The sequence below is a fragment of the Falco cherrug genome, chromosome 7 (assembly GCF_023634085.1).
Source record: "Falco cherrug isolate bFalChe1 chromosome 7, bFalChe1.pri, whole genome shotgun sequence".
NCBI classification, from domain to species: Eukaryota; Metazoa; Chordata; class Aves; order Falconiformes; family Falconidae; genus Falco; species Falco cherrug.
Window position 1 is genome coordinate 10,773,683 of NC_073703.1, and position 25,145 is coordinate 10,798,827.

A 25,145-nucleotide genomic window follows, 5' to 3' on the forward strand; every position below is an offset into this window, starting at 1 on the left:
ACACCTTCAGAATTATATACTGTAATTCTCAGGGGAACCAATGTTTTTCTGTAAATTCAGTGTAACTCCCTGAAAAGGAAGGAAACACTCACTCTAAATACTTAAGGCCAATTCCAATGAATAGTTTTGTTGCCTAGGTGACATAGCTTTAATGCCTTTTTGCATGCAAGCAGAATGAAAACCTTTTCAGGTTTGCTTAAAATCAACAACAGAAGTCATTGCTAACCTTAGTCATCCCTGTGTCCTTTGTGTAGCTCACAGCTGAGGAGGGGAAAGAGGAGTGGGTGAGACCTGAGGCACGGGGTCAGCCTCCTAAACAGAGGATGCCTCCCTTTAGCATCGGTATTTTGCTGTCTGCATCAGAGGAGCCTGAATTTATTTAGAGGGTGAATAGGTTTTGCTTTTCAAGAACCATCTTGCTGGTAATTTATCATCTTCTTGCCATAAGTAGTTGATGAAAAAGGACCCAGAAAGAAGACAGTGATGCAGAATCAAAGGGGCTTTGAACCTTCTTTAGATCAGCCATCATGTTGGTCTCAGCTCCGTGAAATCACATGCTTAAGTTCAGCCCCAGCTTACCTTTCTGAGCAGGCATGATTCCTCCTCTAAAACACCAGACTTTCAGAGCAGGTTTCACACTGTCTTTCAGATAAATATATTTAATAAAACAAAATTCTCGTTGCTTAAATCAAATCGGATGATGGTGAATATTTTCCAGCAGGACGGGAAACACCACAGCCCAGGCTAAGTGATCTCATTTGCTATAAATGAACAGTAAAGTCATCCTTAATGCACGTGGTAGGGCACAGAGCTCACCAGCCTCACCCTTTCCCATTTTGCTCTCGAAGTGATGCGAGACCCTGAGTTGTGAGAATATAAGGCTGTTTGGCAGAACAGAAGACTGGCTTCAGTTTTCTCGAGTGGCACAAACTATGACAGCTGACTGCCATTTGATCCTGATTTAATGCTTGTATGGGGATGTGTGGGAGAAGAGTGCTGTGGGAACACAGTAAATTTTATATTGTACAGGATTTTAGCTTTTTCCCTTTCTTATGTGGAAAGTTTCTTCCTCCAAATAGAAGGAAGAATCGAAACTTAAAAAGAACACATATTGCAATGTAGTAGGGATGTTGCAGGGAAAAAGAGGTGGTGGTGGGGGAAGCAGATCTTCAATTGCCATGGAGAGTGGGCAGATGGAGGAGATTATTTTCTTTGTAGAGAGGGAATTTCTTAATTTGGCAGCCTTTGCATTGTTCTCATTACACAGTGGACTGCAGACTTTGTCTACAGATAGGTTGAAAAGGTTCCTGAACTGAATTTAGGAAGTTATTCAGAGCTAATCTCAACCTCAGTCACTTTTTTTGTCTCTGTTTTGCTGACTAACTCAGTTACTTGTCTCCTTTCTCAGAATCTTTCTGAGTACCTTTTCTGTAGTTATTTCTAGAAGGACTAGAGACTCTAATTTAGTGTTGTGAGCTCATTCCTTAATTCAGTCTTTTTTGGTTTTAGACTGCTGAGCCCAGTTGGTAGAAAGGCAAGTTACAAATATTTCCAGTAACCACTCAAATAAGTGCTGGATATAATCTTTCTTCTGAGAAATATTGTAAGAGGCATGTCCTTGTTGTAGTTGGTTAGTTATAAGCCTATTAAATAGTACAATTTCCATATCAAACTGGGAAGAGAGAGAGCCTGTTCATGAACAAAAAGAGAATCTCAAATACTGTCATGATGGTTATCGTTATTACTGGTCCTGTTCCTGTTTCCCCTTTGTATGGAGCAAGAGTTGAATTTTTGTCTGTTAGAGTTGTTCCTTATTATTTAAATCACTCCTCCTCTGTTCACTGATCAATATATTAAAAGAAATTTTGCAAGAACAAGTCATTGTCTGTCCAGGGTCTTTGGGCTGCTTTTATAGACATCACTTGAAATTTACAGATTTTAAGCCCTGGTTCTGTCCCAGGACCGTGAAGATTTGGGGTCTGTGGGGTCACAAAATCTGCAGGTACTTTAAACTGTCCCTGGTGTTTCAGTGCATGCTCTCCTTACCGTCTTCCTTGCCGTCTCCTGTGCTTGTCTTGGTTTTCTTTTTTCTCTGAAGGACATGTGCTGAGCTGTGTAACGTGAACTGCTGGGTTCAGAGAGCTTTAGCCCTAAAACCTGACTTGTTTTTTCAGACTTTAGAGGCTGTCGCTGAAATCCAGAAATCGTTTCCAATGTGAGGCCTAAGGCTTCAGCAAAATGTTTTATTTTTTTGCATCAGCACTTCATTCCCATGTCCGCGTCACCCTGCTTTTCCTCCTCTGTCTCACCCAGCCATCTGGGCAGCCTTTGCAACGCCCTCCTGCTGGAATGATTAATGCTGCATAAGGTCATTTCTCACAATCATCTGGCAACATCCTGGGGTGTAGCCCATACACTTTGCTCATCTTAACTTTTAACCTGCCACTGAAATTCAGCATTACTGGGAAGTTTTTTAATGTGCCTCTTGCGAAATGATTCAGACGAAAAGGCCCTTGGGAAGTCAGGAACCCACAGATCATTGCCAAAGGAAGGGGTTGCAGCTCAACCCCTTGAATTTTAAGTTCTGCCTTTGTTTTGGTTTGCTCAAGGAAAGACACAAATATGTAAATACTTTGCATTTGGTTTTTTATAATTATTGTTTCTCTTAAAAAGAAACCAAAACCACAAAAAAAACCCAACAACCATGCAAAAAAATTCAAAGCCAAAGGAGTGGAAGTTTGAAGGGAGAGTCTTTCACCAGGGGAAGACTCCTCCACTCCAAATCATAAAAGTTATTACAAATAATTAGTAGGAGGTCACTATTGAAGTTAATTTTAGGCAAACAGGAGCCACAGGCAAATCCAGGTAAAAAATGACACTGTTAGATTGTATATCAAGCCAACCAAAGATGTTGACTCCTCTAATGGAATGGTAAACGTCAGGGTGCCAGAGTGTAAGTTTTTACTTTGTCGTCTTTTTTTTTTTTTTTTTTTAAATACTGTAACACCTTGAATGTTTTTGTCACATGGAAGATCATGGGACCACGTAACTTTGTGTCTCAGCATTTTGCATGTTGTCACCCCAAAAATGATTGAAAGAACATTTTAATTCCATTTATCAAGACCACCTACAGACAGAGGGATTTAGTTGAAGAATTTGTCTTATATCCACACCATCCTGGTGATTTCTCTTATCCTTATTCATAAAGAAGTACATACATTTTATTCTCAGAAAACTCACCTTTTATGCCTTATCTCATTTTTTCTTACTAGCTTCTCACCAAGTGCTTTTTTGAGAGCAAAGAAAATGCCCCTTAGCACATGTCTGTAAAAGCTTTCTTCAGCCATGAGTGTTATGGTTACAGTTAACGATTGAATTCATTGAGGTGCAATGCAGCAAACCTAACTTGAGGAAAATTAATATTTCTTTAATGTTTCATTTTTACTGTAGGAAAAGAGCATTAGAGAACCATTTCTGTTCTGCAAGCAGGGTATTTTCTTACTCAAATAGGATTAAAGACCAATGTATATTTACTGGCACTTGGCCAGATAGCTAATTTTTTGCAGAGGTGGCTATAACACAGATGTGTCTTAGATATGTCGGCCACGCTTGGCATTTTGCAGACAGAGTCCTTGTCTTTCATATTAACTATTTTTCTTTGTCTGAAAAATAAGTAAATCATCTAAATGAAGACAGTATATATTTAGAGAAGTAAGCATGGGCTACAAGATCAAGGGAGTTGTTTATTGTGTTCTGTAGTCAGTCAGATGCTCAAGGTAAAAGTTAAAACGGACAAAATATATTTCACGTTTTTCAAATATCTCTTTGAACTGCACTTTATGATAGAAACCCTAAATCTTCCCTGCTAGGGAAGCGGTTTTCATTCTGCATTTTAAACTGGAGCAGTATTCTCATCTCAGAAATATGAATTCCTCTTTTTTACTCTAATTCCTTCCTATATAATTTGCTGTTCTGCACTATTGTTGCTAGATTCACTTCCAAATTTAATGTTTCCAAACTGTCCCATCCTTCCACGGTACAGCTGGCGGGTAGTCATCTCTCCTCCTGCTGTGCAGCCCTAAAGTCTAACAGTATTTTCCTGTGTCTCAGAAAAGCAAAGCAGACTGTTTCCTCTACTGAAGAAGTATTATCCACATAATGACTACTTAATTTGTCTGGATTTAAGCAATTCAGTAAGCTCTCATCATGACTCACACAAATATCAGTTTATCTTGAATAACGTCAAACATCGTCAAAAACTTCACAGGGCATACATTTCAGTTCTCTCTCCTTTTAACCTACATTTCCTATTTAAATATCAGTCAAATCCAGTACTTTAAATTACAGTATAAGTTTACCATTTAAGTATTTACAGAAATTCACCATTAATATTTGACATTCCTTTACCATGAAGTGAATGCTTTTGGAGGGATGTATTTTTAGTGTGTTTTCAATATTTTGTGTTTAAAAGGTATATTTTACTTCGGTGGTGTGCTGTGGATGTTGAAATTTTTTTCTCTTTTTTTTCGTTGATGGATGGGAGGGGGGAAATAGTGTAACAGCATTTATTTAAACCACCTTGGGAACATTATTGTGTTCCTGTTTAACCAAAATAAACATAAAAAACAGCCAAACTTGAAACAGGGCTTCCCTCTAAATAGTGAAATATTTGATTAGAATACTTTTTTAACATCTTAGTTTATTTTTATTGAGTTTAACAAAAAGCTTTTAGCTTATAATGTGTGCCCATCAAAAAAGCACAGAAGAGCAAAAGTGTCGGAGCATTTAACACTGCTGGCTCTGAGTGGAGTCCGGGTGGCACGGTCCGAGGTGAGGACTGCCGTGGGGCAGCACCGCTCCCCTTCATCCCACCCTGCGTGGGTTTTGATGCCCATCTCTCCCTTCTGAGAATGGCATTTTGTAGCCTGTTGTCTTATGCCAAACGAGAACTGACAGCCTGAAGCTCCTTGAGTGCTCAGCTTCTGCTGAGACCCACCAAGCCTGCTATTTGGAGACAATTAACCGCTGTGGCTTTGCTGAATAGTCTATTATATATGGTCTGACAGATCATTCTGCCTGTTATTATTTTAAATGATACAGCACAGGGCTCTGCAGGAGAATAAATTGAAACTTCCCACGTCAGTCCCTTGAGGCAAACACCATTTCAGACTGAAGGTGATGTCACAGAGATGCTTGTGTTTTTTATGCTAGCCACGAGGAACACAGAATATGCACAGGCTCTTTTCAGGCTGTATGGTCAGCACGTGGCCTTTGGCCAAAGAGAACCAGTTTGGCTTCTATTTAACTGCTTTTGGAGCAAACTAAACCAAAAAATTGCAGTATGACTTGAGACCTGTAATACAGGGCAGCTGATCCTGTGGAACAATATTTTTCAATTACAGTTGGATTTGAAAAATGCTGTAAACTCTGACATTAACTTTCTGCTTAATGGAAAGTAGTGGGGGACAGGGATTTAAGCTTCTCCTCCCCCCCCTCTGCCCCGGGTCTGTTTTCTAGTACTGAATAATTGTCCCTTTTGTGCTGCATGATGCAGTGGAACAGTGTGATGCTCTTGAGCTCTCGTGGCTGAGAGCTGCAAACCCATCCCAGGTCCTACAGGACAGGCCAGAGTTTGTCATCAGGAGTCATGATGACCCAGTTCCACATTATCTGCTCTGTGTAAACCTTTGGTGGTTTTATGGCACCTTGACCGAAAACAAGTTTAGTCAGAAGTGGTGAGAGGAGCAGGATTTGCTGTGCAGGGTGAAATGTGGAACTGGTGAGAGGAAGGCAGGCAGAGGACCCAAGCTGGGAGCCCAGGGTTATGGCAGCCAGGGACTTGTGGAGTGGAAGAGATTGTTCTGCAGAACATTTCAACCGCTTTTGAAACCAGAGCAAAAAGTCTTGCTTCTGTGATGGTTAATTTGCCTTGCACTATCAGCTAGGAAATCCCTCAGCTCATGTGAAATATAAAATATTCACATTTATTTAAAATGTTACATGTATTCACATCATTGGAAGTGTTCAAGGTCAGGATAGATTGGGCTTTGAGCAACCTGATCTAGTTAAATGATGTCCCTGCCAGTGGCAGCAGGGGTGGACTAGATATTTAAAGGTCCATTCCAAACCAAATCAGTCTATGATTCTACTTGAATATATTTTTAATTTTTCTTATCCACAGCAACCTGAAGAGGAGCAGTCTGCGTGTGATGTCACCAGCTCCAGTTCCTCTGCTGATGACACCATGTCCCTGGAGAGGAACTCATCCCTGGGCAGCGACACATCCCTTCCGTTCCCACCGGCGGTGAACTTCATCCAGCCCAAGGACAGGCACAGCCTGGACGGTAGCTGCACCAACATGGTGGCCACAGAGGGAGGAGAGAAGGAAGAGGAGCTGGACAGTATCACAGATGTGCCCACCCATTCCTCTGTCTTACGAAACTCCATGCGGCCACTGTCACCTTTCCGTCGACACAGTTGGGGGCCAGGGAAGAATGCCACCAACGAAGCAGAAATAAATCAGAGGAGGTGAGTGAAGAGCTGTTTTGATTTACTTTGCACCCATGCATGCATATTTATCTATGCTTTAGACTCGGCATGATAAAACAGAAAACTGAGGATATCACTTCTGATTATTTCTTTTTTACTGAAAGTGGTGAAGACAATCTCCTAATGTATGTTTGTTTGTTTCTTTTTAAATTAACTTTCTGGATTGAAGTACTTAATGCCTACAGTACATTTGAGCTTTCCAGAGCAAATGGAATTACCTTGGGACAGGTCTTCCATTTGAACTGTCACCATCCCTTTGTATACAAAGGGCTTTGTTAAAGAAATTATTGGAGCGTTAAATCTCATTGACCACAAAATAAACATGACCATTATTGCTCTGTATGTATTCAGAGGGAGCACAGGGCACCAGGATTTTAAAAAAAGTGTGGAGGCTTCTCAGTGGTGAGATAGGTAGTCCCTGTTTCACAGAATTGGTTTCACCTCAGTCTCTCATGGACAGTAAGTCCCATCTAATGCATCACTGGTGTCCCTGGTGATACCCAGGAATACTCAAAAGGGAAGTTTTCCCATTTTTTTTCTTTTAGAAGATAGAAGAGGGAGAGGTGTAATAGTCACATGAGTGTGTAGATGCTGGTGTCAAGTGACTGTGGGAAGAAAAGGTGCTCAGCCCCCCATCTCAATGGGGGAAAAGATGAAGCAAAGGAAGGCACACACCAGTAAAGTAATTGGTGTAAGGTCCCCGGCCGCGCTCTGCATTGTTCAGCATCTGGGCTGCCAGATGCTTGGAGTCAAACCCTGCGTTTTCTGAAGTCAGTGGAGGTTTGGCCAGTGTTTTTAATGCACTCCAATGCTTTCAGAGCAGGAATGGCAAGTTATTTTAGCAGGATCAGGGTGCTGTATCTTCCTGTCCCTCCGGCATAGACCTGCAGCTCACAGAGGCTTCAAGCCTAGGGATGCAGCGCAGTGCTGCTGTCCAGGCTGCCTGCTGCCATCTTCATGGCCACAGGTTTGCTTTTAAGATAAATGGAGCCATTGCATTTGGTGATGCCATTAAATTAAAACTGGCTGCTCACAACAAGTCCTTTTAAATTGTTACTGAACCATTTGGATAATCCAGTGAGAGACAGCATCCTTCCATTAGAAATGTGTGCATCCTTTACACATTAGGACCCATTGGGTGTCACCAAAGGAATATGATAGACCCTTCAGATTTTAAAGCCAATGCTGAAAAACATTCAGGACCCTCTAAGTAACATAGGGTGAAAGTTTTAATTTTTTTTGTTGCTGTTGCTGTTTACCACTGCCACCTTTTTTTGGCTTCATTCCTGGTCCCCAGGTAATACTTATATAAATTAAGTTATACATATCTTTTTAAAGCTACAAAAGAGTCAGCATGAGGTACGCATGCAGGTTTATGACAGAATGAGTCCATAAGCTCATAAACTCTTTTGAAAAGATTTATTTTTAAGTGTAGGACCTGTTATGTATGGGTTTCTGAGGGTAATAAACTGCATAGCTGGCAATTACTGCTAACACTTAACAGATGGGGTTAAATTCTCCTGCATCAGGCTTTGGAGGCTGTTTCTGATATGGGAAAATACATTCATTGTCAATGTAAGAAAATTTGAGTTAAAGGAAGAGTAATTATTCTCGTATGTTCTTAGATACAGCTGCTGCTACATAAGGATAGCTGTCACATAGGTTAATTAAAAAAGAAAAGCTGGATAGGTCTCTGGTGCTGATTTGGTTCCTGTTTGTCTTTATGTTTCTGTTACAAAGGAATTTGGATTATTTGGGTTTTGGGGTTTTTGGGTGTGTTGTTTTTTTTTTCTTTGTTCTTTTCATACTTGGCTGTTGTGATGTTGGTGATGTTGGGATTCTGGTTGCTTAGTGAACAGCAACAAATACTGAGGAAATGGAGCCCAAACAAGCGACTTTCAGATAAATTCAGGGTGTTTGCTTATTCATTTATTTCACATGCAGTAGATAATTTTCCACTTAAAGGGGAAAAGCCCTAGTAACTTGACTTTTGCAAACCTTTGAAATGAAGTACCGTGGAGCACAAGCCTTAGCTAAGGTTTGTCCTGCTGACAAGCAGGACCTGTGCCGCTCCCACCACCTGTCACCCCTTGTCCGTGCTCCCTCTCTTCCTCTGGGCACCCATGGCACTCCTTTGCTCCATAGGTGAGCAGGTTGCACTCACAAAATAAGCAGAAAACAAACCAAATAAAGTGTAATTGCCACCAAACCCAACCCAAGGCTTAGAACAGGGCTGTGCAGCCGGGAAGAAATGGGGTGGCAGGCTGCATGGTCAGCTGAGCTAGAAGAGGTGTCTCCTGGCCCAGCAAAGACTTGCCGTCTGCTCCAGCCCTCCACGCCAAAAATAGTCTTTCCCCTTTTGGCAGAAGTAGCCAAATCAAGCTTAAATAGAGCTGCTGATACAGGACCCAAAGAGCCTATGGGGAAAAAAAAAATATCAGTCTTTTGTAGGACCTGGTCTTTTCCAGTGTTACATGTTTTCTGTTTCCAAGAGGGATAAGCATAAAGGAGTTTTCACAGAAAAGATAAGAAAAAATGTAATCATCTTAAACAAAATGTGAAAACATGCTCAGTTCCCCTCCGCTTCCCCTTTTTCCTCAAATGCATTTCATGGATAATCCTCATGTCTACATTTTGCTATTGAAAATACAAAGAAAACTAATAAGGCTGCCACAAAAGGATGTTCATCCTTCACTTAATTCCTGACATTCATAGCGGATTTAAAATGCCTGTCTTTCAACAATGATGCAGTGTTTTTAACATTTAGTTCCAAGGAAAGAAATGCTTGATGGATTAAGCACTGCAAATCTGGAGCTGGTGTTAATCATGGTTGCTAACAGCTTGTGTCAAATAGCTTGTCCTTATCTAAACTTCAAACTGATCTGGCTTTGGCATCAGCTACGTTGCAACATGGTCAATACCTGTGAAACCCTCTTTAGGTAGAAAAAAAACCCAACCCTAAAACACCAACCAAAAAGCAGATTTATTTGTAAACGAGAGCAGAGGAGAAGAAAGACACATTGCTTCATTTCGTATTTAATGGTGCGCTTTCCCTCTACGTCCATTCCCTCTGTTGTTTGTGTGTTGGGGATATTATTCCTTCAGCTGCCATTTGTTCATTTTTTTCCATTCAAGTTGCTGACCACTCTCCATGATTCATTTTCAGTTCAATGCGAGTTCTGGGGGATGGTATAAAGAAGCCTCCCATTCATAGGAGAAGGTACAAAGCCAACTAACCTGACTAACTGTTTTGCATTTGAATGTCTACTAACTCCATACTGTCATGTTAGTAAAACTGTAGTATCTCTCAAAGCATTGGCGTTAGAGCTGTGCATCCCGCTTGGCTGCTTTCCCTCTCCGGTCTGACCCAGGGTAGTTTTTCTGACCCACAGAGCACATGCTTGAGCCATTTTCTCCAGGATGATATGATAATAACTTAGAGAAATCTCAGATATTGTTTTGTTGGCCTTTGCCTTGCATAAGATTTGGAGTTGTGTTAAAATAATAGTTTACCTGCAAGCTTGTGTGTAATTTGAATTTAAGGCACCTCAGAGACTCCTGCCAAGGCTTGCAGGAGGGGCACCTGGGGAGGGGATGCATCAGACACGATCTCAGGGTTGGAGTATACTCTGCAGATCTGCAGCTGGTTGAATGAAATGGCTTTAATTTTGCTCTTTTGCTGGTTTTTTTATAAACCATCTTCCTAAAAAACAGAAAATAGGGTATATTTATTTTCTTTACTTCCATGTGTGTTTTTCATCTGTATAGCAAACTTTCAGTTCCTCATCTGACATACAGATATGCATTTTCACTCACGTAACCTTTGTGTTGTCTATTAACACATAAAATAGGACACTTAATTTTTGACACTGCAGACGTGTGGACCCTCCACACTTACACAGTTTTAGGCTAAAAAATGGCAAGTTTAACCTCTCCCCTTCCAGTGGATTAAGCTCTTCTCATCTCCCATGGCCTGCCACCTCTCCTCCTGTGGCCCCTTAACTTAGTATTTTGCTCCTCTTGAAATGGATGGGGTTATATGTGTGTGTAAACAAACTACTGTATTTCCACATATGGAAAAAAATGTTACCATAATGTTATTATCCAAAAAACCCCACTGTGCCTTACCGTGCATCAGCATAAATGATGCCTTATGAGTAGTGCTGTACAGTTCAGGTGAGGGCTCTGAGAAAAAAAAAAAAAGGCACAGGACAGAATGTGGTTTTCTACTTGTACAGAGCCACTTTATTTACATCACTCTGTGCTCTGGAGGAAGAATTGCAGTACTCTTTTTCTCAGTTCATGCAAATGAACCTCTTTTTACCAGTTCTCTGTCAAGGCTCCTCCGGAGGAGCTGTGTTAGTATTTAGAGTCATAATACACTGAAACGCTGAGCTTACCCATAGAATAAGAAAATGTCTCAAATACGCAACCTAAAATACCTAGTCATATCTCAAATGTGCGGTAATTCTTTCATAAGCTTAGTTATTAGTCTCTATTATTTTTTCTGGTCTCCCAACAATTTTGGTACCATCCTCTCTAATCCCAGTTGCAGAGCAACAGCCTGAAACTAATTCCAACAGTTTATGCTTTCCCACAAGGCTGATGTATATAATAGTTCACCCCCCCTCCACAAGTCATCTTCTGTAAATGGGTTTTGCATGCTCTGCATTGATCTTGTTCGGGTTTTATGGTGTTGCCAACAGATTGTGGGTGGCTGCCCAGCAGGACTGTAATTCTGTAAGACTGCTTTCCACAGCCCTTGCCAAAAGGCCTTTTTCCTTTTCTGAAGAGATCTTCCACCACTTCCAGGCTTCCTCTTTACATACACATATGGGTTCTCTCCTTCCCTCCCTCTACTCTTCTGCTTCCCTTCCCTGCAGTTTTAGCGTTTGGGTTTGTAACTGTAACATGGCAATGGTCAGGAATAGAGGCATCTTTTGAAGTGCACTATCTAGTGTAAATGTTGCATCATGTCTCTCCTTGCAATCCTCTCTCCTTCAATTGAAAAGCGACCACACAAGGATTATGGACTTCTGCGAACAAGTCAGCATAAGCTCCGAGAGTTTACCAAGCCCAGTAGTCTTGGGGTGGCCAGCATATGGCTGGGGGAAGCAAGGAAAGGGGAAGCACGTGTGATACCTTCCTTAGGAAACTTTCTCAGTTTCCATCTAGTTTCCACTGGGCTGGTTTTACTGACCTGCTGGGAGGCTGAACCCAAGCCTGAGAGTGCAGACTTGCATGTATGAATGAGGTGGGTTTACTGTAGCCAGGGCTTGGTTCTTAGGATAACAAGAAAGTATTTAGCCCCCCCCTCCCTCACTAATACTTACGTCTGCCACCATAGTTTAGTTGGATGATGGGAATAATGAAGTTCTTGGAAATAATAGCATGTTATGGGAAGGTGTGTCTTACGGTGGTGTGCTGAGAGCTATTGCTGTAGCACACTTGGAGCTTTGGGGTGCAAAGTACAGGTACTCCAGGTGTATCCTCACCCAGTTAGCACCCTTAATAAAACAGGCAGCAATTACCCGAACTCCACCGTAGAACACCAACCATCAAACCCTTCCTGAATGTTTCCAGTGTTGTACTGTGTGGAAACTGTACGAGGACTTGGCAAGAGATGATGCAGTCAGTGGCTTTCAACCTTCCTCTGTGCCCCCTGAGGCTTCTGGCACTCACAGATCCTGGCCCAGCGATGCTTAGACTTGCTTCGTCCTTTCCATAGGCTCCTGGCCTGGAGCAAAGCGTGCTCTGGCCACGTCCTCTCTGCGTGGGGATCGCAGGCCAGGGTCTGGGACCAGGACTTGTGCAGTGCTGCTCTGGCAGATCTGTACCGATGCAAAATTCCCTTCAGACGTATGTATCCTGGGCAGCTTTGCCAGGATTTAGGGATCCTTTATGTATCATAGCTGACAAGAAGATTGATTTCTCTCTGTCTGCAAGACCTGCACTTGGGCTGTGAGCTGACAGAGTAAAAGCAGTATTTAAAATATCAACCAAAATATTTGCATTCTGTATTTGAATTTCTTATGTCTTTCATGATGCAGCTTGGGACTCTTTGGGGTATGAGAGCTGGAAGGTTTTCTAGTCAAAGTACTATTTAAAGGAGTCTTGATTTAATCCCAAGTTGATAGTAAAATGAGCCCATTTTTTTCTTTTTAGCCTTTTTCACAGATTTGCAGTGCCGCATTTAAGAATGTAGCACTCTCCTTATTTTTCCCAAATGTAGCCTGAGGTTATTAATAATTGTATGGAGGGGACTTAATTAAATATCTGTAAGGGATTCTTTTCCTGATTTGGGGATGAGAGATACCAGGAAAAGCTACTCATTACTAACAAAACGGCTGTGTGTGATTACTTATGCAAAATCGGCTTTGGTGTGTTTCAGTCTTGTTTTCCCAAAAAACTTCCCTGTCCACAAGGAGCAGTTTCTTCACTATATTGTATACTGGCTGATGGGATCAGTTTGTGGGAAGCATGGGCTGTCCTGCTGCCTGGTTGGTGGTAACCTTGGTCACTTGGGGCACTCTGGTGTGTTCTGACAGCCAGAAATACCCAGTAGCTACTGCATTATTTCTGAGTTTGTTGGGATGGTTTTTTAAGATATGCAAGAGTGAGTCTTTTAATGTTTCCCCTGTTCTGTAACAATCCAATAATTACAGCCCTTTTCCTTTCTTTGCCTCTTTTGATGTTCCTAGTTTGAGCTGGTGTCCCTCTGGCGTACAGTTCATTGCCATGGGTCCTGACTTTACTTGTAGAAGGTATGGTATAAATAAATGTGCAGCAGCAGCAGCAAAGGAGCACTGCAAACACCCTGTCGTCAGCTTTTCGTGCACCGCCTTTTCCGTTACTGCTCTGGCTGAAGCGTGCAGATGTTTTGTTTGCTTCAACTGCTTTTTCAGCAATTCAGCAACTCTTGGGAATGGGTCCTTCTGAACTGGGGTGCAGGTGAAGGTGGTGGCTGCTTTTCATTGACCTTGAGCATTAAAGCTGCACTGGTGGTTTTTTGCTGCTCTATTCCGTGATGATTTTAAGGTGTGGTTTTTCTGCAACAGTGATCATAACGATAATTGTGACAGCCAAAGAATCAAAATGAGTTCATGTGATTCAGCGCCGCTTTGTTCTGGGTGGATCTCATAAAGGGTTTAAGTTCATACAGACTTGCTCCTTGTAAATTGAAAAATCTAGTTTTTTCTTCAAAGAGAATAATCATGTATAGCTTTCTGTGAAAAACCATTCTTACAGCCACAGATTAAAATTTCCCAGGTGCTTAAAGCTTACACCTTCAGTAGAAAGTCCCAAAGCTGAGACTGATGCTTGCAGGCCAGATTTTTACCTGATAGTGCCTGGAAGCCAGTCTCCCAGCTTTTATAGCTCTGTAGGTTTCCGCTGATGGTTCTTGCTGGTTCTTGCTATTAAGCTCTTTTTCTGAAGACTAGATATTGAGAAAGAAGTTAATCTCTCCTTCCTGTTACAGATTTAATTACATTTGGTCTGTATACCCTGACCAACAAATTACAGACCAGTATCAGCCACTGATAACTAGTTTATGGGCTAATAATTGCAGCTTTGAGCTATTTGTGTCACAACAAATGACATGATTTTTTTTTTTTCTGTGCTATGTAACATCATTGTTACCACCCTGGGATGCAAGAGAAAAAATGCTTTTCTGACCAAAATAATTGGTAGAAACGGGACTGATTTCTCTCTGCAGAGGTTTTTGAATAAACTTTATAATGCCCACTATTGACATACATTGTTGAGTCAAAATCTTCTTAAAGCAGATTAAATTGTAAATGCCTCAGCCAGTCGTCTTTATCATTAATTGCCATAAAAAAGTCTTAAAAAATTTACTAAATCTTCTTGTTGAAGGTTTATTCCAATTTTTGCTTTGAAGAGGCATATTTATCAGCTACTTAATGCTTCTAAAGGAATGCAGAACATTAATCTCTACTATGCAAGTCTACCTGAATTTAAAGCTCCTTCAGTTGTTTAAATAATCCGTACAGTCTATAGTGTTTTCCCTTTCGTTTATTTATGTGTCAGCTTGTTTACCACTTTAGATATCACGATCGCCTCAGGTTGCAATATATATCCAGAGTGGGCCTCACCTCAAACTAACAGGGCTTTGTGAGCATCAAATCAAACATTAGCCACGGAGTTGTGCTACAGTGCTGAGAGGTGAATCTGTAAAACTTGCCCATTAACCCAAGCTGGCATTGCAGTGGGTTTATTGATGTTTGGGCATGAGGATCAGAAGCAGAATATTAGGGCCAAGATATATAAAATGGAAATAGTCACATATGAAAGAGGGAATGTTTTGTGTAGGTGAAAAGAGAGTGTAATATTGTCTTTTCTGTAGAGAACGCTTGTCTATCAGCAGCTGTCTCTGCAGAGCTTGGCCAAACCTTTTATTGCTACCAAAAAAAAGCAAAAGTTTGGTATTTTATTTAGCTTTGAGTGACTGGCTCCATTGGACAAGACCTAGTTTCCTCAGCAAATAGTAAATTAAGATTGATTGGCTGATGGAGACAACATCTGTTGAAACTTAAAAAACTAAAAAACCAGAGATAAAAGGAAGAAAAGAAACCAGCTTTGGCAGAAAGAAGGGCATTATCAGTGCCAAAGCTTTGTGCAGTGGCAAGTGCTAAAGAGATTCAGAGGATGTGTCTGCAGAGGTCAATGTTACAGGCAGCCTAGAGCTGAGTTTGTGGCTGCTGGGAGTGCTGTCGGTCCAAGACAGGCAGCACAGTGCTATACAAGGTAGTTTAATTTGGGTGGCTTTATTCCAAGGGAGAGCCTAACCAAAAGCTAGCGAAGAGAAAATATGTGAGAATATCAAAATCTTTAAAAGGAGTGTTTCTAGATGCTCCTGTGCACCACACAAGAAGGGGAGGGAGGAGGAAATAACCAGGAAAGACTATTGACCAGGAGCTGGAATGGGCATTCAGGCAACTACTGTGTCCCGTTAAAGGCACCAAGATGCTGCTATTTGTTCTGAAGGAAATAGAACCCCCTCCACTGCTATCTGCACTTGGTCATTGAGAAGTTACATGCTGACACATAACATCAGCATTTCCCTGCACAGTTCCGTTAGAGGTTGCCTTATGTTTTTACACTTGAAGGTGCTATGTGCTGAAAGACACTGGTCTCTGAGTGTTAGCATCTAATAACCTCCGTGGTTTCTCTTCAGTTACAGCCTAGAAGGCCTTGCTGGAGACTCTGGTGAGAACAAGAAGCCCTCTACAAACTTGGAGGCTTCTTCTCTGAGCTCCAAAGATCTCGGACAGAGTCCGCTTGCCGGCAATCAGTGTGGGTCCCTGGTCTTGCTCACTGAAGAACTCGAGCAAAGAGAAATCAGAGACTACAATCACCAGGTAAAGCTGTCCAACTATTGTTAGATGTCTAGAAAATGCTACATCAGTGTTTTGGAAGTCATTTTGCCAAGTGACAGTCTCACTGTGAAGGCTTCCACCCTATATATTTAATATTATTAAAATCTTCCACCTTTAACATGTAGGAGTTTCCACTGTGTTAAATTTGCTACTTGGTTCTTGGGGCAACATGGTTGATGGGTGAAGCCTTAAAATGAGAACAAGAAACTTCCCAGTTTTCTTCCACTGATTGCATGAGTAATCATGGAAAAGTTGTTAACTTTTTAGCATGGATATAGTGTTAGTATCAATTGCAGGTATTACAAGGCTTCCACAATTAATGCTTGTGCTGCTTTTTGCAGTCAAGAAATACACACAAGTACCAAATGGTAATTTATCTGCAAAAAGTTTCAGGTTTATTTTCGTATCGTAGGAGGACAATAATATTTTTTTTTTCATAGCTGTAACCAGAATAAAAAGGCTCATTATCATAAGCAACAGTTAAGAAAAATGTTAATTGCATATTAAGAAAATTTAGAGTGATCTCTCTGGAACAGAATTCCACGATAGCTATTTAGGACAGATTGGCCACAACACTATAAGAGTCTTTGCTTATTTTTATTAAAGAAGCAATTCTACTTCTAAATACTCTAAAACCCCTGGATTTCTGAGTTGGAACTTTTAGCCATAGTATTTTCTGGGTTCATGCCAGAATCGTTAGACAGCCAGTCTGTTTACCTCGTAGAGTCACTGCCATACATCAAGGCAGTAAACGGGTCTTACAAGATCTGGCCTGTGGAGCTATTATGTCAAGACTCTCATGTTTCTCTTGCTTTAAGGAATAGCATTTTTGGGGAACACACTGCTAAGCATCAGCTTTTTGACCATGTTGAACCACAATCTAGTTTTGCTGAGGAGTTGGAATCCCAGCAGTAATGTCAGTGGCCATCAGACAGTTGGTAACATCCATCTTGTAGTATCTTGCAAGAAGATTAAGCAGCCAGTGTCTCTGTTACACAATTAGTTGTCATGCGCTTACAAGGCAAAACAAAATGTTACATTTCACCTGTGTGGCACTGATCACAGTTTTTGTGAGTGGTCCTTGCATTTCTTACCTGCTAGCTTTTACTGGGATCATTTACATTTTCCCCTGTTTGAAAGTGAGAATTTCAGTGAACGTGAACACTGAACTGTGATCTGAAGTTAGGATGGTGCTGTTGTTCTTGATATATTTGCTTAGTGTGGGTTTTTTTCTGTTCTGCAGATGCATCAAACATCACAGCCGCAAGGATTTAATTTCTGTTCTTCCACTGTTTCATCTTCACTGACCAAATCTGTGTCGCTAATGTCAATTAGTAAACCAGTGCTGGACAGTGAGTAACACATTTTCCCTTACCCATTCTACCAACTGTACTAAGTATATCTTAATATGTTCCCAAGGCAGAATTTGACAGTACCTGCTCTTGCTTTCCTATATTATGTGAAATTTATGTTTCACTGCTGCATGGAATTGTGGGGGGAAAGGCATAACTCATTCAGTTTAGATCCGTGGTTTTTCTTCCCATCTGTTTGGGTTTTTTCTTTGTTTTTTTTGTTGTTGTTGTTGTTGTTGTTCTCAATTAGAGTGCTGGTACAAAAACTATTGAGTTATTGAGTTAATTATTTTTTTAACAAGTTTGAATTTTGCATCCTGTCAGGATTTCTTCCTTTGATGTCTGGTAAATTCCACTTGAGATCTTATTTTTTGAAATTTGATATATGGAAACTTGAGAACGCACGTCTTGGTCTCCTTGGCAGAGTTTGTTGCTATTTGAGTGAAATGTTTTGGAGCAGTTGGATATAATTTATTGAATCTCATTCCTGAAGAAAATAATAAAACATGATTAGGTGAAATTTTTCAGTTTAGCTTAATTGAAGCGATAACAAGCACTTAATTTTGCGACTTCACTGCATTGATTCTTTCAGCTGAAAAAATCATTCAGAAGGCTACAGCTGGATGTGCTTAGGAAGGGCCATGTTACATATGTTTTCATTTTATTAATTACCAGCCAGAAACAGTATTGATGTTTTAGATCATGTCTTGTCACTCAGTGATGGTCTCTGATCTTTTCCTCTTTATTAACATGATTCTTCCTTGCAATGCTGAACGAGGGAAAGGTGCTTTTAAGAAAGGTGGTTTATTCATTTAGGAGGCTTGCTAGAGGAAGCTCACAGATTATGCTTTGTAAGAGACGTTTTTAAATTCTTCACCGTCGTTCTTCCGTGATTAATAAGCATGTGGCCCGACGGATGTGTCCCTCAGCAACAGTAACCAAAACACGGGCAGATCTGCCCTGTGAGAATGCTGGCTCCTGCTCCCCGCAATGGCTCACCCTCTTTCCTCCTTGGCCTGAAGGCCTTCTCTTCTTACTTCTTTTTTTCTTTTTTTTTTTTAAGTGACTGATTTATTGGCATTGTGTCCAGTTGCTAACCAAACACCAGAAATAACTCAGCTAGCTCCCCGAAAACGCACTGTTGGTGGTGGAGAGAGCCTGGCCAGCTGAGGCTCGCCTCCCTCTCCCTTGGGGTTTTCCTTCAGGCCCACAGAGGGGGGCGGCAGCAGCGGAGGCTTTGTGCCGCCATCTTGGAACTGGGCAGCTCGCCGCCTTTCCGCTCTTCCCTGTCTTACAACCCCCATTAAAAATGCCGCTGAGGCCTGAGCTTGGTGGCAGACAGGTTTGGTTATCCCATCTTCTTCTAGAGCTGGCCTAGCCACAATGGTCTCATTGAGAGAGACGGAGAAGAGAAGATGGAGTAAGCTTTCCAGAGGGGCTGTGGAAGAAATAGCAGGGTTAGTCTTCTGCTTTGAGGCAAATGTCTGTGAGTTTTGGACACTGAAATTAAAAATCACTAATGCTTCTGTGAGCTTTCTTTTCTCAGTCGTTAATTTGTGACACCTCAGAAAGGCTTCATTTTTATAGGAGGGTGGTTTCTGAAAATCGATGCATTTGAGGTGGTTGATGTGAGCATCCAAAAAGATTACTCACCTTGAAAATTTAGCTCACAGATTCTTCTCCCAACTCTGACACTTTGCTGACTTTGGAAACTTCAGTAAATTGCTTCATTCTTCCTCAGTCACTTTGGAAGAGGAGTAGTGTTACTTGAGTTGCAACCATAAGTACACGTGAGGTAGTTTAGTGCCTTTTACAAGGAGATTTGGTGTACAAATTCCCTTGTATCACCTAGGATGACATCCATGTTATTGCAGCAGAATGCTTCAGGGTTATGCAGGAATAAACTCTTGATTTCATGGAGGTGAATTCTGGGAAAACTTCTAACTGTTCATTCCACTTGCATAATTTTGTGGTAGGTGTTTAAAAAAAAAAAAATCTCTGATCCCTGCAAGTGTTTCTCAATGGGAAGAAAGCAACGTGTTCTGCACAGCTTCAAAAAACAAATCCACATGAATAAACATATGGAGGTTTTCTCTTATTTTTCCTGTTTATTGTCATACTTACTGAGGCAGGAGCAATTTCCAAGACTGAGTTTCTAGCCCGCACTCCATCTGATGTCTCAGATGTTCCAAGAGCTGCTGTGGCCATTCACAACTGTGTTAATCCTGCAGCATTTTATAGAGGGAGGTCACAAGAGCTGTTGGCTGGAGTGCTCGGAAGACTGCTTTCGGCTTTGGAATAGCAAATTTCCAGTGTGGAGCATTGTTTAAAAGCCAGGAACTGCTATAAATAAAACCACTGAAATGGAAGTTGAATTCAACTGCGCTGGAGGAGGTGGTTCTATTTACAGTAAAGTATTATTGTTCATCTTGACTTTTAGTCTAAATAGACAGTAGACTACAGAAGAAAGAAAGCAGTGTTGCCTAGTCATGTTCTTCAGGTCTGAGACACTAGAACAACTCCTTTGAAAGGCAGTCTAAACAAAATTAATGCATGAATCTTGCTAATATTTCTTCAATTTAAATGCCTTTCATTGGATCCCTCTAGGGTTGTTCAGCTTACATTGGAAAAGTATACACATAATTTTAGTCAAATAGCCTCTAGGCGATTGGCATTTATGACTAATGGCTGAAGGAAAATTTCAGGGGAGTTTGCATTGCATTGGGTATTCCTCGGATAGTATTTTTATATGCTGAATTCAGTTTTGGGGTATGATACCAGCAACAGAAAAAATTCTCTTTGTAGCTGTAAGGACATGTTTTATTCAAAGTGTGTAGTAATTCCTGCTTCTTTCACTTGGAATTTTAATACTGATATAGTCTTTAGCCTCTTTTCCTTGTTGTGCAAGCAAATTGATTTATCCGTGCCATGGAATGATTTAAAAGTTCCTGAACATATACACTGAAGGTGTTTAATGTAGATGCTTAGTGTAGGACCCTCAGGTCAGACCTATCCCAGGGGCAGTTTCCCCACTGTCTGTCACCTTTCCCGAGGACACACTGATGTACTGTGTGAGCAGTGGGTATCCAGCAAATTGATGTTGGTCAGCTCAGAGATTTCCACCTGTGCTTGTACAACAAGGTTTGGGAAATACAGCCCTTGGGCATCTCCATAAAAAGCTGTGTAGCAATTTCAGTTAAGAGTGGCTAGATGGCCTCTACATCTCTTTTGAGAGAAGATTGTACTTAGAGAGAATTGTTGCAAAGTTGCTGCTCTGCAGGAGCTGCTGTTAAAAATAAATTATGGGAGATTTGATGTCACAGACTGATTGCTGAGTTTGGCACTGTTTGGTAGACATCTTCCAGACAAGAACAGAAGAGGGTGCAGAGGGACTTCTCGTGTTTAAGGCAGTTTCTTTAAAACATGGGCTGTGATTTTTAGAAGAAGGCAGAAAAGATGCTTGTTTTTTCTGTTCTATTTTGGAAGAAAGGAAAGGAAATGTAGTTTCTCCTTTTTAAAGCTGGAAACTTTGACGGGCATAACTTTATCAAAATGTTTGGGATTTTTTGGAGATAGAAGTGGCAAGAACCTCCCCAGACAGATGAAGTCAATGCTTCAGATGAAGTATCCTTGCTAATATCCAGCAGCTTTGTTAATATAAATATTTTGGTTTTAACCGCAAAAAAAACACCTTTAAACAAGTATCTTCACTTCTAGTTTGATTCCCTGGCAGTTATTTCAGTGAAGCAGATGCCCTTTGTCCAGAGATCCACTATTTTGTTGGTATTCTGTTTGGGAAAATAAGTGTTCACGTGTACATCTTCATTAAGAGGTCCTATACAAGATGCCAGCAAAAATAAGGAAAACTTTAAACCTCAAGTCATGCATGCAGTGAGACCTGCATCCTCTGAAACCTTCATCCTCTGCACGTTCTCAATTCTTTGTTTCTTATGCCTTTTCTGAAGCCAGCTGCTTTGCAGACGTTTCCTTTGCTTTGGTTTTAGTTTGCTTTGGCTGCTTTCCTCTCCTTTTTATTATTAAATGCATTTTCAAGCATGCTCTAATGTCTGCTGTTAACCCACTTCTCAGCCCAGGGCCGGACTCGACCATCGAGACGAATCTCCTTCTCCTTCAGCATCTCTCCACTCATTCCTAAGTCTAAAACTCTCTTTTCTATTGGCTCTTCTTCCAGTGATGATGAGGAGAAGTTGGATAGTAAGTAATCGTTTTCTGTGCGTTGCAGCCATTATGGGTGGAATCAAAGGGAAATCTGGTTTTCTCCTTCAGACGTTGAAGTTTTACCTTGCAAACACTGAACTAACCTTTCCGTTGCATGATGTCTAACAGCATTAACTTAGTCGTGAATGCTAACTATTAGAGGAATGAAAGGATTGTAATCCAAAGAGTCTTGTACATCAGCACCATCGTATTTCATCAGGTTAGTTTTGGTCTGTATCCATGTGGCAAATACCATCATATGCCACTGACCAGCAATATAGTTGTTAGCTTTTCATTAAAACCAAAATACTTGTCTGGAGATTGTTGCAGTACATGGAGTTAACAGAAGGGGTAGATTCTTATCCATCATAGGTGAGAGCAAGTACATTCCTCGGTGGAAGCAGGAGAAGAGGAGAGAATCCCTGATATTCTGAAAATCTTGGTTGCAACTTCACAGTTCCCCTACTGAGCAAAAAGCATGCATTGCAGCCAAACACCTAGAATCATTAAGGTGTTCATATCTAGGTCCTGATACTATAATCAGAACAGTTTTGTTGGGGAATAGGCAAGTGTTATATGGTAGCTTTTTATTCCTCCTATGAACTCCATTGCTAAAAGAAACCCAACTAAGGCAGAAGATTGAATTAATTTAGACTCCTCTTGTTTTTTTAAATAGGTTTATCAAAGATAATTGAAAATGTTTCCTATTTCTTAAGCATGTTTTATTAGTCTGTTGAAATAAACCAGAACATGTAATTCTTTATCTAAAGAGAAAATTCATAGCAGCTGCTTTAGTTGGTTCAAATCAAAGGTTTGCAAGGAAACTAGCCCACATCCCTCATGTCCGTACTGGGATGGGGGAAATTGCTTTTCAATTCAGCACATTGTGGCTGCTTCCTGAATTTCAAATAATCTCCACACCATCCATGTTGTAGGTATCTAAATTCTTTTCCTTTCCATTCCCAGTCTTCACTGTGGGTTTGTCCCTTCCTACAGGAAAGTCCTGTGGTCTTCCCAGGTGCGGTCCTACCCACTTCCATATTTAAGCTCCTTCCTCCTTCCCCTTTGCTCTGTCCTTCTCTTCTGCCTTTAACAAAACTCATAATTCATGGTCCTCACAAAGTGAACTGCAAACACAGCTGTGCGTTGATGTCACACTCACACGGTAAAAAGTACGCTTAGCTAAACTGTTGGTGGATTTGGGGTTTTGATTTTTTTTTTGGGGGGGGGGGGGGGGGGGGGCACACAGTGGAGTTTTGACTTATTTTTGTTTGTTTTAAGCATCTAACCAGTTAAGTAATTTCTAGTAGTCAGGTTAGGGTATAGCAGTTTTGGTGGTGGGTATTTCTATTAGCCAGTACTTATCTTCTCTCCCTCAATAGTGCTGTTGTTGACAATGAGCATTTAAAATAATGTCAGATACTGTCTCAAACAAAAATGTTGCTTTCTTTACCTGTGTGTTATTCCCTCATATTTGAGGGTACTGTGGTGACTTTATATAAAGGTTGGTTTAACCATAGCTATTCATAAGACTGCTTTGGCAGTGGGCATTTTTCATGTAGTAATCCCAGAACAGTTTGTTTATTTTTTCACGTCTTCAGGGTTCATTTCTCATGAGAGGATGGATGTGTTAGCATTGAGATTGTGTTCGCATTTCATTTATTCCTCCTCAGCCTCTCCATGCCTGTTTTTTCTCTAGCGTATAGAGAACTATTTGCAGTTTGCTTGATATCATGATATATTTAAGACGTGGATTTCATGTGGCTGGACAAGCCAGTCTGCACAATTTAGAAAATTATTATGAGGCCTTCGGTTTTCTTGACCCACAAATTTTTAATTACTGCCAGCATTAAGCAGTTGCAAGCTAGTTTCTTTTGTTTGCAACATCCTAGTCCAGTCACTGCTTTCTGCATAACAGACCTTGATGAATTATTTCAAGTCCAGCTACCATATGAAATAATTTTGGTGAGTGATGCTTTTTAAAGCTTTAGGTGTTCAGATAAGTACACCAAAATTTGGCTGCTAACCCATATTCTTTGGACACAGATAGCAGTCCTGGCCTTTGAACAAAACTAACTTTTTTTTGTGGGTTGTCAAGTCAGTTTTAACATTTCAGTTTTGAACCTGGTCATGATAGGAAACACAACAATTATGGAAATAAACCTTCCTTCCCCTCTTCTACCTCAGAAAAAAGACCCTGAAGGTGAGAAAATGTGTGCTTTTCTGTGTTTATCTTCATGGGCTTTATAGCTTATAGCAGAGTGTTGATTATATGATGTGATATTGTAACCTAAAATATGAAATCATAAACATACTTTAACCTTGATTTTTGTCTGGATCCATTTTGCCTGCCAGTGTCAAGAATCCCCCATTTTTAAGATAAAACACTATTGCAGTAAAAGATAAATAGTACATAACTGAAGTTCCCATGCAATGCACTTTCTCGAGCTACTGAAAAAGTCACAAATATCAAATTATTCCAGCTCTTGATGCAGTGTTTGTTCATATTTTTTACCTTAACTGCAAAGAAACAAAAAAGTTTGTGAAATACTTAGAATCGAGTCAGACTGATGAATCTATTAAAAAAAGGAAAGACTAAGGAAGCTTAACCCATGTTAAAAGCAAACGAGCTGAAACATGAACCAGAGTCACTGGAACATTAACCAGGGATTTGGGAGTCTGTAAATTACTTGTGTGATCTTACTAGGCACTTAGGTAGTGGATATTACGTGAAAACCGAGGACAGTCCTGAAACTGAATAGTAGATTTCATTTGATATATGTTTCATTATTCTTATGTGTGATGTATTTGGCATAGATCATAAATTAGATAAAAGATTTTGCAAGTGAGATATTAACAGAGATCTCCAAGCAGGGATTAGGTTGTGGGGTATGCCTGTATTTTGGTTTCTTGATATGTAGAAGTGATTCTTCTGTCTCAAGCTGTGTTGATACTTGAACCAACATTCAGAAAATGTGTAATTTAGAATCATAAGGTATAATATTGTATGCACAGTTTTTCGTAATGCACTTACTGCTTTTGGATAGAGGACCATCTTCACCTCTGACGTGAAGTGGCTTTTTTGCATTCACCCTTAGCTTTAATATGTTAAGGTATTGAAGCCAAAGTACTGTTTTTCTTAAAATGTATATGCAGAAGCCTAATAAGATCAGTTGTGCTGCTTCTTGAACTTCAGATAGGACTGCAGACTCTGCTTGTAGTGAGGATTTTTTGGAGTCTTGACAAGCTCAGTTACCCTGGAGAGAGCCCTCTCTCCTCTGGATCATTTCATCCTGATTTTTCAGTATTCTTCGATGGTTCTGGTAAATGGTGTCAGCTACCTAATCTGCTCCAAATGCATTGTGCAAGCAGGTTTCTTGTGCTATAAAGAGAATTTGTGTCATTGGCAGGGCTTCAGCGTCGTGTTAAAAGTCAGACTTTCCTCAAGCACAGTGTTTTGTGACTAAGCCCTAGGCTGGTAATGTTTCATGGAAAATGAAATAAGGCTTCCCTTGTTTCCCTTACCCTTTATGAAGTGCTTCAGGATTTTGATGGGAAAATGAACTATAATTTTATCAAGCAGAAAAGTTTTATACATGAAACCCGGATGTGTTGTACAATAGATTCT

The 25,145-nt window shown here is 40.6% G+C and overlaps 1 protein-coding gene across 1 annotated transcript in view; it reads left to right on the top strand.

Annotated features, from left to right (window-relative positions):
* AKAP13 (A-kinase anchoring protein 13) overlaps nucleotides 1-25,145 on the top strand; it is a 76,136-nt gene that overhangs the window by 15,012 nt on the left and 35,979 nt on the right. Inside the window, exons 4-7 of the mRNA XM_055715876.1 lie at nucleotides 6,182-6,528; nucleotides 15,746-15,929; nucleotides 17,191-17,299; nucleotides 21,380-21,514. Coding sequence (XP_055571851.1) covers nucleotides 6,182-6,528; nucleotides 15,746-15,929; nucleotides 17,191-17,299; nucleotides 21,380-21,514 — 775 coding nt within the window. The remainder of the gene's footprint in view (nucleotides 1-6,181; nucleotides 6,529-15,745; nucleotides 15,930-17,190; nucleotides 17,300-21,379; nucleotides 21,515-25,145) is intronic.